The 15,423-nt window shown below is 36.5% G+C and overlaps 1 protein-coding gene across 3 annotated transcripts in view; it reads right to left on the bottom strand.

Annotated features, from left to right (window-relative positions):
• CAMK4 (calcium/calmodulin dependent protein kinase IV) overlaps nt 1-15,423 on the bottom strand; it is a 265,094-nt gene that overhangs the window by 39,770 nt on the left and 209,901 nt on the right. For all 3 annotated transcript variants that reach the window (XM_032274634.1, XM_032274643.1, XM_032274650.1), the window contains one exon: nt 1,409-1,499. In XM_032274634.1, coding sequence (XP_032130525.1) covers nt 1,409-1,499 — 91 coding nt within the window. The remainder of the gene's footprint in view (nt 1-1,408; nt 1,500-15,423) is intronic.

Raw genomic sequence — 15,423 nt, forward strand, 5'->3', positions numbered from 1 at the left:
TTGCTACCATTACAATTTGCTGAGCTACATCTCTGGCACTCGGGAAACATCAGGAAACTATTCAAGGCCATTCTTCAAGAGAGGCAGGTGCAGAATGAATTCCATTTTAGACTTCAAAGATAAACCCACATTTCCTGGCAGGTGCCTGATCCTTATCAGTGAAAGCAGCAGGAAGCCTTTCAGAAAGAAAACCTCTCCTGCCTAAATTAGTATCTATCCATCCATTTAAAGAAATTGCTTTAAGGATTAAATCTTTGAAAGCGATGTTAAAGGAAATGGAAACTGCCTGCTGTCCACTGCCTTCAGGAGTGATTATGAGAAAAAGCTGGCTGCCCAACAGGAATTTCAGGATTTTTCCCTTAGGTTCTTGCATTCATAAAGCACATTATGTTGTCTGAGCTCTTCCCTGATATGAACAACTTAGTTGTTAAAGGTGTTAACATCTGTAAATGCAGGGCACTAGGTAGATTAGCATAAGGACAGCAGCAGAAGAGTAATACCCTTCAGAGGATTTCATGCAGATTGCACCATCAAAAATTTTCATCAAAAATTAAGTTGAAAATATTTTTTGACATGAAGATTTGCTTTGGATGAGACATGGAAAGTAACAATTATTATTATTTTTTTTTCTAAAGTGCTAAAGGTTTCTTTGATTAGATCAGAATTTCCCAAAGTTCATCTTTGTAGTTTTTCAAAATGCGTATTCGTTAAAAAAAAAAACAAAAAACTTATAGAATATGATATGTTAGTTTACATGTTAACAGTTTTAAGGTTCTGGAAAGTCCTATAGAAATAAAAGTCTTGTTTAACTTTTTTAAAGTTGGCATTTCCTAACTTATTTGCTCAGTCATAGCATTTCTGTGAATTGCTCCCACCCTTATTCATCCTGCTAAGAAACCACTGTTCTGTGGAGTGCATTTTGGGAAAGGCAGATCTTAATTTATCTTTGTTCATATAAACAAGTGATTCAAAGCCTAGCCTCACTAATATGCACTAAACATTTTACGTCAAAGTTCTTTGTTACCTAAAATTAAGCTCCAAGCAATCTGTGGAATAAAAGTTAGTATCTCCAGAAAAGGTTAGGTTTTCTATCATTTTGTTCACTATAAACTTATTTACAAAATGCTAGGTCATCTCCTGAGGTCCTTGTCATTTCTAAGCTGATTCCTTTTTGTGCCCAGCAACAGAACACTAACTTCTAGGCAATAACTTCTAGGCAATAATTTTCAGATAAACATTCTAGGAAAGAGCACAAACTTACCAAACACATTATTCCTTTACAGGTATCAAATATTCAGGAAAACTGAATGGTTGTAAAACTACATGGGGCAATATTTAAAAATTCCACACAGTAACATTTTTCTGCTCTGGGAAAAGGGGGTCACAAAACACGAAGAAATGTTCTCACCAATTTTGAGTGGAGCATCTGGGGCTGGAGTTGCGTAGAGAAGATTCTCTGGTTTGAGATCACGATGGACAATCCCATTTTCATGTAGATACTAAAGAGGGAAAATAACGAAATAGCATTTGTATAATTCTATTCATGGTTCGAATGTCTACACTTGATATTTTAAGAACTATAAGTTATGTGGTTCAAGAATACACATATTATGACTTAAAAATAAATACCATAGCCTGGCACGGTGGCTCACACCTGTAATCCCAGCACTTTGGGAGGCCGAGGCAGGTGGATCACGAGGTCAGGAGTTCGAGACCAGCCTGACCAACACGGTGAAACACCGTCTCTACTAAAAATACAAAAATTAGCTGGGTGTGGTGGCGTATGCCTGTAATCCCAGTTATTCAAGAGCCTGAGGCAGGAGAATCACTTGAATCAGGGAGGTGGAGGTTGCAGTAAGCTGAGATTGCACCACTGCAAGACTCCATCTCAAATAAATAAATAAATACCATAAAGGAAATCTGTTTTAAACTGTATACATTAAATAATACCTTATATATAGTTATCTAATTGTGATGCAATTTAAATTGTATAGAATCTGTTCCCAGAATGAAATATTTATTCCTCAGCTAATATTAGTTACAGTTCTCTTTATGCATATTAGTGTGTCAACTGGAATTGGCTAATTATTGTGACAAAGTCAAGGTGCTGTGTATTGAAATTTATCTGGCTTATTACCTATAAAGCATGATTGGATGTATGATCTCATAAACTCATATAGCGAAGGTTTCATAATTATTGCCTGAACAGACATTTAGATGTGAGTAGTTCTTATAGACAACTATCCTTAATAAGACAAATACTGTTTGATAATGAAGGATGTACTCATAGGATCTTCTGAGAATTAGTAAATCTAACTTTCAATACAGATGTTGAAAGTTGTATTTGAGATGAATTTTTAAGATCACATCTAGCAACTCCATTCATTACACTGTATTTTAAATTATTTTGTAAAATTGTGTGTAAACAACATATTCTCACAGTAAATGCTGAAGTCCTACCTGACTTCCTTTCCCCCAGTTCCAGTCCCCTCTTCAAAAGTAATCACTCATCAGTTTAAAACGTCTTTTTCCCCAAAAGTTTGTTTGAACGTTTTTCTATGCATTTACAAACGAGTATATGTACACTGGGCTAGATTCACTAATAAAAGCATAGAATGCTTTTTCTATGCATTAGTGAATCTAGGCTCGGAGTCACTTGTTTATATGAACATATTTATTTACAGATGTTAAATACTCAGGACATCTGTATTTGTATTACATTAGTTCATGCCTGTAATACCAGCACTTTGGTAGGCTGAGGTGGACGAATTATTTGAGGCCAGGAGTTAGAAACCAGTCTGGGCAACATATCAAGAACCCACCTCTATGAAAAATTTTAAAAAGCCAGCAATGTTGGTACATGCCTTGTAGTTCTAGTTACTCTGGAGGCTGAGGTGGGAAGTAACTGGAGCCCAGGAGGTCAGGGCTTCAGTGAACCATGATCATGCCACTGCACCCCAGCCTGGGTGACAGAGCAAGGTCTTGTCTCATAGGAAAACAAAAACAAAAAACCAAACCAAAACAAAAGAATAAACACACACACACACACACACACACACACACACACACACACACACACGGTAATATCCCTGGTTTCCTCCATTTTCCTACTTAAATATATCATAATATAATTTTTATGTGGCTTTTTTTCTGCTTAACAAAATATATTTGAAGGCCTACCCTCATATTACTTTAGTGTATTCTATTTAATTCTTGCATCTTGTATCGTAATTAATTTACTTATTCATTTTTTAATTGACATTCAAGTTGTTTTCAATTTTTAAGAAGTTACAAGTAATACAATTTAAACATTCTAGCACTTGAATATTTTTCTAGGACAGATACCTGAAAGCAGGTCCAGTTGTGAAGCCAAAAAACATACAACGTTTTCATTTTAATACATATTTCAAAATCACTCTCCCAAAAGACTCCATCAATTTTCACTCACACAAACAATGAATGCATATATGTTAATATCTTTGCTAAATCTATATTTTTAACTTTTGCTGAGCTGGAGTGCAAAGATTGTATCTTAAATTTGGTTTAATTTATCTTTCTCTGTTTACTAGTATAGTTGAGCTTCTCTTCATATGCTTCTTGGTCAATCAGTTTTCCTCTTCCATGAATTTCCTGTTCATAACATTTGCCATGTTTCTGCTGGTTTAAGAGGAAGTTTCCAGTATGCGGTTCTCTCTCCTTTCCTACCTCATGCCGGAAGGCAAGGAGTCCTTTATACTTAAGTCAAGTAAGGGGGTTTGGGGAGGTACAGCTTCAAGATCGCTTAGTGATTTGGGGAAACAGATAACTGGCTCATGCATGAAAATGGAAAGAAGGGCAGATAGCTGGAGCAGGTGAATGTGGAGAGGGCCTCAGGGAGATTCAGCTACTCTCAAATAATAGCTGGATGTACATTTCTCATGGGCCCAGTGTGGACTCTACAAGAAGGAATAAGATATGAGTCTCCATGAAGAGACTCTTCATGGGAGTGTTTCCTGACAGGGGATGCCACCTTAGCATCACAAAAAGCAGAGCATGAGGGTAGTGACAGTGGCATCTGAGGCTCTTACGTGTTTTAAACACTTACTATATTCTAAGCTCTATTTTAAATACCTTATATCTGTTGACTCATTTAATCTTCACAACAGCTCTATCCAGTAAGTCATCTTTGTTTCTAAATGAGGAAACTGAGGCAACAAGAGGCTAAGAAATCTGTACAGTATCACAACTAGATACTAGAGTTGGGATTCAGACTCAGATATTTGGCTGTAGAGCATATACCCTTGCCTATTACGTAATTCCCAAGAAGATGCTCAATGAACATTTGTTACTTGACTGATTAGGGGAAGGGGACAAAATAAAAATAACAATGAAGGAAAAGAGGGGAGGATACTGGAAAGGAAAGGTAATGAAAGTATGAAGAGAAACAAGAGAATGATAGAGGACCATGCTCTACCATGAATGATACCTAGGGAAAACATGCGTCATCCCCAAGAAGGAAGAGACTATCTTGATGTAAGTTGAGTTTGAAGGAGGAAATAGATAGAATATCTCATACAGTAGCCTTGGAACATATCTAAGAATTGCATAGTTTGGGAACAATACAACATATTGATTTTCCCCCCCTAATCTTACCCAATTTAGAAACTTTATTGTGCTGAGAAGAAAAAGACACTAGACATAGGAACACAGTAACAATGACAAATAAAATGATTTGGTGAGTTTTGTTTAGCAAAGAACAAATTACATGAAGATCCTCACTAAATGTTGTTCTGGCTGTCTTGAAAGGAAAAGGTGGTTGTTGTGTTCTAAGTACAAGTTAAACAGCAACAACAACAAACAACAAAAAAGAAAACATCATTTAGCACTCCATAAAGGAGAACTAGACTGGATAAAAGAAGGAACGTTTGGAGAAAAGTACTAGAATGAGGCTCTATGCACTACCAAAGGAACAAGTTTTAAAACAAAACAAAGCAATTCAATGCTAAACGTCATGATTTTGGCTTTTAAAAAGACATGCAGAGATAATTTGCTATACATACTTGGTGTAGAAAGATTATCAAAAGTCATGATATATTCATATATATATAGAGAGAGTAGGGGGAGACATTTAAATATATGTGACTGAAAAAATGTCAGGAGTCACTATTTCATTTTTGTTTAGATTCCCTGATAAACTTTGACCAATAGAATTTCTAACCTTTACCTCAAGTTAGGAAGATAGGAAGAAGGAAAATGTGAAGTATGATTTTTCTTTCTCGCCCCCCCAAAAAGACAAACATTAGAAGATCAACACTCTTTTAGAGTATATGTTCTCAAACTTTTCCATCTCGGTAACGATTTACATTCAAAAAATATTGGGAACCCCAAAGAATTTTTGTTTATGTGAGTTATATCAAGCATGATTTACAATAATAGTTAAAATGTAAATTAAATAAATTAAAATGCCTATTTTTAAAAAGCAGTAAGTGCATGACATTGCTTACTAAAATATCAAAAATATAGCATTGAAAATATTAAATATATTTAACATTGTAAGATATCTTAAAATGTGCTAAAATATACATAAAATAAAAATATATTTTCTAAAATAAAAAATTACTGAATAGAGTGCATTTCTTTCAGTTTTGCAAATTTCATTAATTTCTGGCTTAACAAAAACAGCTAGACTTTCCCATCTGCTTCTTCATTGTCTAGTATAAAATCACATACCATGTAGCCTCTGAAAAATTCCATTGTCCTCTCATAAGAAGAGATGCCTTCACACACACACACACACACACACACACACACACACACACACACACACTTTCTTAGATGCAGTCTGTTGCCCAGACTGGAGTGCAGTGCCACGATCTCAGCTTACTGCAATCTCTGCCTCCTGGGTTCAAGTGATCCTTCTGCCTCAGACTCTCGAGTACCTGGGACTACAGGCTCCTGCCACCACACCCAGCTAATTTTCTATGTATTTTTATTAGAGACAGGGTTTCACCACATTCGCCAGGTTGGTCTCTTAACTCCTGACCTCAGGTGATCCACCTGGCTCAGCCTCCCAAAGTGCTAGGATTATAGGTATGAGCCACGGCGCCTGGCTGAGATGCCTTCAGATTATGATTAAATAATTTTGACATCACAGAACCCCCTAACACGATATCAGGATCCTCCAGGGATGCCTAGACTAGACTAGACTTTCAAAACTGCTATCTTAGAGCATTTGAAGACAAAAAACTGCTATCTTAGAGCATGTAAAGATGCAAAAAGATCAGTTTAAAGAGCCAAGTAATGGGCATGGTTCCCTGTACTTTAAAATTGAAGTTTAAATGAAATATACACTTCTAATCTCATCAAGCACTAATCTCATTAATTGAAAAGAGGTTTCAATAATAGTAAATAACCAAATTTAGACATATTTACTTCTCCCTTCGTCTACCTGGCTTTTGATTCATTTTTCTACTTTAATAGAAATTTTATATGCATTTTTCATTTAATTTGCCACAAATCTTCTAGCCATGATGATGCAATATAACTTATAAAAAGAATATGTCATATATGTATTTCTTCACTTATGAAAAGGTCTCACTGAAATAGGTACTGTATGCATTTATAGTTTACAGTAAGAAAGTTTAGGTGTTAGAAAGAAACAGTTTGTGGTGATTAGAATTTGAAACATTCTTACTATAGTTTTGTCAACTGTATAACAAAGAATTTCTAAAATAAATAATATTTGTCATTGATAAACAGTCACACTTCCAGCCTTGTTATTTTGTTTATGCTCAGTTCTCTGGGGATTTCCTGTAGTTCTTCAGGAGCCACCCCTTAGTGCTGCTTGGACTTCATCCCATGTCCTCCTGACTCCTGAGTCAAGGTCCAGTTCTCCTGCTTTCTCTTTACCTCTTCTTCTCCATCTCCTCTTTATTCCATCATGAGAAAGTAACCACTACCTCCATATTCTCTCAAACCCACATATTCCCAGCTTTCTTTGGCTATACTCAATTATTTCCTACTCCAGTCAGCCAATTTCCTGAAAATGTAGTCTTCCCTCATTTTTGTTTCTTCAACACACCATAATCTTATTTTTGTCCTCATGAAACCCAATACCCACCTTCTGACTATTTTTCTCAACCCGTTTGACATCTGACCACGTGACTAGTCTCTCCTCCAGACTCTCATAGGCCGGTGTTCTTGGCATCAGCGGCCTGGCTTTCCCGACTCCTCTGTTCTCCTTTCAGCCTCCTTCCCAGTCTCCATGTCTTTAACTTGCTTAGGATCCTCTGCTTTTTCTGTATTTCAAACCACATTTTGAGAAACCATCCAAAATGAGCTCATCCAAACCACAAATTGAGAAATCCCTTATCCCATTGTGTCCCAAATCTCAACTGCCTGCCTAAACTTCTCTGTAGCTCTGGGCTCCACGCAACTTTCTACTTTACATTGCATTGGCATGTTTCATCAGTGTTCCAGTCTCAACATTTCTAAAACTAAACTCAGAGTTTACCCTACACCTGCTTCTTCTGTAACTGTATTTCCAATCCTTACAAATAACGCCATCCAACTGACCAAGCCAGAAACCTGGATTCATCCTGTTCCTTCATTTCCTTTATTGGACACACCCAATTCATGATGATGTGTAGGCTCTCCCTCCTTACTGGCTCATGTATCCCCACCTCTTCTTGCTTACTGCCTTTTCTCCAGCCAGGCCACTAGCATGTTTTCCCTCTTAATTACTCTAATAACCAGCTAAGCTGTCAGCTTCCTAATTTCCAGCATTACCCTCCTCCAGTTCCTGCTTCCCACGGCCACAAGAGTACACAGATCTAGTCACAGCACCCCCTTACTTAAAACCTTCAGTATCTTTCCACAGTTTTCAGCATGCAGGACAGCAGCAATGCTGCATTTGATTGTGTAGCTCTTAAGCAAGGATCACAAACTCTCAAGGGGCAAGAAAGATACCCTAAAAAAACGAAGGAAGTGGGCATGGAGTAAAATAAAAGGGAAACATTAGAAAGTTGTAGGGACTGTGTCTGCTTGTGGAGAGAGCATGACCCTTTAAGAGGCAATGGCTACTCTGGTTCAGCCAACTGTGGTCAGGTGGGGATATAGACTCCATGTTGTTAGATCTTCTTATTTTTCAAGGTGAGACAGAAATTAAGATTCTTTTGATGTAAAATATTTAAAAATTTAAATGTTGGCAACTAAGTTGAAAAATGTTAAACCCTGTATAGGTCAAACAAAATACTGCAGTCTGTAATTTTGCTTTAAAATTTAAAAGTGACCTGGGCACTCAGTAGATGCCCAATAAACATTTGTTAAATGTATGAATAAATAAATGACTATTTTTTGACTCTATTTCCTAAATTGAAGGTTTACAATTTGTTCTCCCAGTCTTCTCTTTTTCTCTAAACTCTTTGAGCACATTTGTCTATTCTCTTTCCCTCTGCTACTTTTTACAGCATTAAAACATATGTGAATGTAAAAAAATTGTGATAAAATTATGATTAATTTTAAATTTTTTACATGCAATTTAACACTTATATATTACTTGGATAATATTTTTTTGCAATAAATTTTCTTTAACTGGCAGGCATTTCATATATTTGTTTATCCTGAATACCACACATTTGCTACAAATGATGTGATTTGAATATGACAGATACGGGGTACATTTAGCTAGTAACTATGTCTATTCTCATGTTAACGAAAAATATTATGTAATTATATTGCTAGCAGGTTAAGAATTAAAGATCATTCCATGATAATATCTTAAAATGATTTTCAATTCCATGTTGTTTCTTAAGCTCCAGGATCATTTATCCAACTCATTTCCAGTTGGATGTCTCGTAGGCATGTTAACTTCATCATGTCCAAAGCTGCACTCTCAACCTCACTGCCCTCTTCCAGTTTCTTCCACCTGAAAATGTGGTCTCTCCATCCACTTAAGTGTTCAAGTCAGAAATTGACTTCCTTTCCCTCACCACCTACATACAATTCACAATTAAGCTCTCTCAACTCTAATTCCAAAATGTCTCCAGAGTGGCCCTCCCTCTTTCATATGAATAGCATTACCTCAGCTGAATGGCCACAGCAGCCCCTTGAATACTTGCTTTGATTTCAGCATGCCACCTTTCACGCTATTCTCTACATAAAGCACTAGGAATCAGGCCATTTCTTTTCCTTGTGAAACTCTTCAGTGGTTTCCCACGACTTTATTGTAGCCTTCAAGTTAATCTGGTTCCTGTGTCCCTCTCCAGCCTCCTATTCTGCCACTCTCCCCCCTCTCTTGTTCTGTTCTCCGATGCAGGCTTTCTCTCAGTTTCTCAAAATCCTTAATCTCTTTCTCTTCTCTGGCTATTCCCTGCCTGAGCACTTTCACCCTCCTTCATCTGGCAGCTCTCCTCATCCGCAGGACTTAGCATAATGTCACTTCCTCAGCTCTTGTATCCATGTGCCTCCTATGTTTCTTTATAGTCTTTACAGCACGTATGTTTCCTTGCAGGCTTTCCATTCCTTCACAGAGCCTGACTCTATGCATTCAGTAAATGCTTTTGAATGATTAATAAATAAGGCAATTTTCCCATAGATGCATATATTGTTCTGCTTTTTAAATCACAAACTTATAGTCAAAGGGTGATAGTAATCTGGACCGTTTATTCATTTGTCGTTATTCATTTGTTTTTATTCATTTGTTGTTATTCATCTGGCCAGCTCTCTCCATCCTCAGGACACAGCATAATGTCACTTCCTCAGCTTTTGTATTTTATGTCCCAGCTCTTACACCCTCTCATTGATGCCTCCTATGTTTCTTTACAACATGTATGCTTCTTTGCAGGATGCCTTCTCCACCAGACTGAGAACTCCATAAAGACAAGGAATCCCCAGATTCTACATTTCCTTCACAGAGCCTGACTCAATTATGCATTCAGTAAAGCTTTTGAATGATTAATAAATAAGTCATTTTTCCTATAGATGCATATAATGTTCTAATTTTTAAATCACAAACTTATAGTCAAAGAGTGATAATAATCTGAACCTTTTATTCATTTGTTGTTATTCATTTGTGATGGAAGTTAAAGTTTTTAAAATAGAAAATGTTACTCTTACATCATGGCAATCTATGTCCACAGCAATGCCATTTCATCATCTTTAGCTGAAGCATGGCCCTTAGTATTGGTGCACTTATCAAACATAAACTATTCTTGGTAGATAATAATACTTAGTCACTTCAGAGGTGCTTACTGAGTATTAGCGAGATAAACGAGATTTACCTTGTTACTTTGAGAAAGGCCAAAACCCGGTAAGAATATTTTAACTGTGAGATCAGAAAAAAGAGTTTCATCTTCCAAATGACATTTTAAACAATTACTTAATTCATTTTTGTTCTGTAGTAGCATTATGTTGATAGTTATAGCTGAATTAATTTTTTCACATGCTTTGAAGTTGATCTGAATATTCAGTACTCAGGGCAGTTTGGGGAAAGGCTGTCAAAAATTCATCTGTTAGTTTTCTTTTCAGTACCCTTTGTGTCTGAAACTTTCATAAATTGTACTGGTCAGTGTATTAAAGTGAAACTGATGTGTTGACTTGAAAGTCAAGTGGCTAAAGATGCAGTGATGCACCTAGCTATAATAACACACTAGTGAGAAGTGGGCAAGTTCAAAGGCCTCTCTTTATAAATGAAGGCATCCTGTTTGACTCCAGTGGTGGGAATGAAGGTGGCCAAGACTGCTGCTGGCCCTGCAGTTGAGGTTTATGTGTGTGCTTTGTTGCTTTAGGATTGGGGTATGGACCAGAAGTATCAGAATGAAGCAAAGCTTCACTGTAAAACACTTTCTGGGATAGCAATATCATAGGGGAAAAGAACAGGATGCTGGTAGAGACGGTAATGATGAAAACCTCTGGGTAAGGAATCCTGTGGTGTCAGATTATAGTAGTAGACAAGAGAAGAGGTCACAAAGAATACACTGACTGTGGCATGAGTCTTCTCAAAATTCTATGTCAGACTGGAGAAACATGAATACTTTCATTGGATGAGAAATTTATTTCCTGTCTATTTCATAAGTACATATTTCTAAAATGGATGATACGGCACTGGTGGAAAATGTTATTTTGCCTACATTACTTTTCTTAGATTCAATTCAAAACCTAAAATATTTACTCAGTTAAGATTTTAATGAAACACTTATCTTTGATTTCAGTAGCAATCCTTATTAGGTGAATGATTATTATTTTAAATTAGACATTATGCAAAAATTTAATAGAAGAAGCTAGGTGTCTGAATTTAAACATACAAATTTCATGCTGACAGGATAAAAGTATATTTTAAAAGAGCAATTTACATTCAATCAACAAATAAATCAGCATATAGAATTTATTTGTATACAAGATGAGAACAAGTATGTGTTGTGAAGCAACTGAGAAGATGTTGAGATTGTTTAAGAGGATAAACATGATTACTTCATTCCCTAATTTCTACTGTATGACCAGGTTTCAAAAAAGGTGACATTTTAGGAATGGAAGCTATGGGAAGGTTTGGCTAATTACATAAAGGTGGGTATTCAGGAAAAACTTCAAAGCTTGGAAAAAGGTTCAAAAATTATCTATATTTACAGAGAAAGAAGAAACAACCACATTTTTGTAATGGGAAAGTAGAGATTATATCGGAGCACAAAAGTAACAAGGAGAGTTCCCAAGTCTGCACACTCTGGCCAAGCAGAATCTAGGGACCTTGACTTTGACTGTACAGAGAAGCTGAACTGTTTGCATTGTCCAGAGAAGCGGATTGGGCAGGACTGAGGATGAATGAAGAAATTACTCCATCCTCAGGCAAAGAGGTGAGCTCTTTCACCAGGATGAGAAAGCTGAAAATATCATTATGAAAAATGGCTGTGCTTTAGATGACAGTATACAGTTTATATATCAAAACATAAGAGTAGATATTTGGAATGTACTGGAAAAAGAAAAGAGTTTTGGGATGCAAGTAAAAGGTATGTCAAACATGGCAAAGAGTGAAAATTTGTAGTAGTTCCTTGGAAAAATTTACATTCACAGATGTATAAATGATTCCTAAAGCAAGTATGCAGTAAAGTAGAATGAGGAATTAAAAAATATAAAAGCTTCAATCTTACCTCACCATTTAGTCTTTAAAAAAATGCAATAACCAAAATCTCAAACTCCATTTTAAAGAGACAAAGACTGCTGCTCTGAATTCAGGGGGTGTCTAGACATGTAATTAAACTCTCTCCCGGTCCTAACAAAAACTGTTTCATTGTGTAATGAAAGCTACTGCATGGTAATTTAGTTTAATTACAGCTATGCTGTGTTCAATGGGCTGTGCGTGGTTAATTGATAATGTCTCAGGAGTTGGTAGGAGGAAGTTTGAATCTCTTTAAAAATCTAACAGGACAAAGAAGAACCAGTCATTACAGAAAGAAAACAGTATTCTGACTACAGTTTTCTTGATGGAAAAAAAATTAAACTACATGAATTTGCTCTTTTCCACTCAAAAAAATAAGAATGAATATACGTAAATTAAAGCAGGAACTTCAAAGTGAATACTCTATTTGGTGTCACGTCTGCTTTGGAGACCTGCTACTACCATCATCTTTATCGTTGACCTCTACACGGTGATGCCGTAAGAATCATCAGTAGAATATACCAGAGAAACAATTACTGTCACCCATGACAGGATCAACAGGCATGGTTAGTGTTATCTGGCTGCGGAATCTGCACTAAGCCATGATCCTTGGAGCATCTCAGGATCAGAAGAATCTATTTCAGGCAAAGTAGCCAAGCTTCAGGGCCTCTGAGGCATTCTTATCTATTTTGGAGTCATCCTTGATGCCTCCTTTTCCTGACTGGCCTTGGCCAATCAGTCATAATTCTAATTCCAAATATGTCTCATATCTATTTATTCTTCTCATTTACATTGTCACTATTTAGTAAGGCCCTTCATATTCTTTACTGGCACTATTGTGTCTTTTGACCTTTTAATCATCCCCATACATCCAAACACCAGGTCATCTTTCTAAATCACAAATTAACTCATGTCAATCATTAATTTAAAAATAAAACAGACCAGGCATGGTGGCTCATGCCTGTAATCCCAGCACTTTGAGGGGCCAACGTAGGCAGATCATGAGGTCAGGAGTTTGAGACCAGCCTGGCCAGTATGGTGATACCCTGTCTACGAAAAACACAAAAATTATCCAGGTGTGATGACATGCGCCTGTAATCCCAGCTACTCAGGAGGCTGAGGCAGGAAAATTGCTTGAACCAGGGAGACAGAGGTTGTAGTGAACCGAGATCATGCTACTGCACTCCAGCCCGGGTGACAGGGTGAGACTGAGTCTCAAAAAAAAAAAAAAAGAAAAAAGTCACTTGAAGCCACTGGCTATAAGCTTAAGTCTAATTTCCCCATGATGAGAATTAAAGGCCCTTCAAAATTTGTCCCCAGTTTGTGGCTGTGCCTCATCCTGGGACAATTCTTACCAGGCACTAGACACACAACCTGACTTACTATTCCTAAGCCATGCTATACGCATTCCTACTTGGTTTCCAGAGGGTAAATCTTTCGTGTACTTAATTGAATAATAATCTTTTAAAGTGTATTTTATAGAGATTCTTGAAATAGTATTATTCATCTCACATGCTCTTCCAGAATCTTGTCACTTCCCCATCCAGAGATAGAGTCTAATTTTCCTTCCCTTGGTTCTAGGTAGAATTATAACTTGCCAGTAACCAACAAAATGCAGGAGAAATGATAATCTATGATTTACAAGTTTAGGTCTTGATAGGCAATGCAGCTTCTATCTTGTTTGCTACATATTCATGTCTGGGTCCTTGAGCTGTCCTGTAAAATGTGTGACTATCCAAGGCTACCATGCTGTAAGAAAACCGGGCAACATCTCATAAGTGTAGTGCTCATAGTACAATCAGCAGTCCCTGCCAAGGTTCCATGTGATAGACATTATCAACTTCCAGACATGTGAATGAATACAACTCTAGATTATCCTTTCTTTAGTCATCAAGCCCTTAACCTTTGAGTCTTCTTGGCTTAGACTCTAGACATTACAGAAAAGTCCTGACCCAAAGAGTGTACGAATATAAGACAACGGTTGTTTTAATTTGCTAAACAGGATAATTTGTGAACACAGCAACAGTAACTGGAATACTTTATAACCCAGATTAATACCATCTTCTTTGTGAAAACTTCCCCGACTCTCATAAGCAAAATGCATCATTTTCTCTGCCTTCTATGACATTCTTTATACCCATAGTCAAATAATTCAATGCTGTCATCATATTTGTGTGCTTGCCTATCAAAGTAAAAACATATTCCTTGAAAGCAGAATTATTCATCTCTGTACTCTTACAATCTAGGCATAGGATGTGGTTTACAGGTTTTTGACAAATGTATATAAAAATAGTATATGAAAGGAATGAATGAATGACTAGAATTATGAACTAAATGAGCATCTATGGTATATATCAACAAATTGACACAAAATACCAAGGAATGGCTACAAAAAAAGTCTAGCACATATTTGTATTTAATAAATGTTTATTACATACATAAAATGATGGGACTACCTGAGCCAAGACAGCATAGCTCCTAATATATCTGGATAAGAATAGATGTCCTAAGTCTATCCTAGTTCATAAACTTGTGTGGCTCTGTGTTCAAGTTAGCAACCTCAACTAATTCTGCTCTTTGTTTAAGGTACTATCAATGTACGTTCTTGGACAGCAGACAAGGAAGTGAAATATAACGCAAATTGATCAGTTCCATTTTGTAGTGCACAACTGAATTTGCTTTAGCACTGTAGGTCAGTTAGTGATGAATTCTACAAGGTTATATATGTCTGATGAAGTCTTCATTTTGGCTTCATTTTTGAAAGCTATTTTCATTGACTTTAGAATATCAGGTTCCTGGGCTTTCTTCTTTTAATTTTTAAAAATGTTTTAATTTTTAAAATATTTGTGTATCAACAGGAAATACACACACACACACACACACACACAAGGTGTTTTGATACAGGCATGCAATGTGAAATAAGTACACCGCGGAGAATGGGGGTATCTGTCCCCCCAAGAATTTATCCTTTGAGTTACAAATAACTAAATTGGTTATTTAAAAATATACAATTAAGTCATTATTGACTATAATCACCATAGTGTGCTATCAAATAGTCTTATTCATTCTTTCTAATTTTTCTTGGTACCCATTACCATCCCCACCTTCCCCACAACCCCCTACTACACTTCCTTGATTTTTAGATCTTACAAATAAGTAAAAACATGCAACATTTGTTTTTCTATGTCTGGCTTATTTCATTAATATAATAATCTCTACTTCTATCCATCTTGTTGTCAATGATAGGATCTCTTTCTTTTTATGACTGAATAGTACTCCATTCTGTATATGTACCA

The sequence above is a fragment of the Sapajus apella genome, unplaced genomic scaffold, assembly GCF_009761245.1.
Source record: "Sapajus apella isolate SASKATOON/1434 unplaced genomic scaffold, GSC_monkey_1.0 scaffold1, whole genome shotgun sequence".
In the NCBI taxonomy this organism is placed as follows: Eukaryota; Metazoa; Chordata; class Mammalia; order Primates; family Cebidae; genus Sapajus; species Sapajus apella.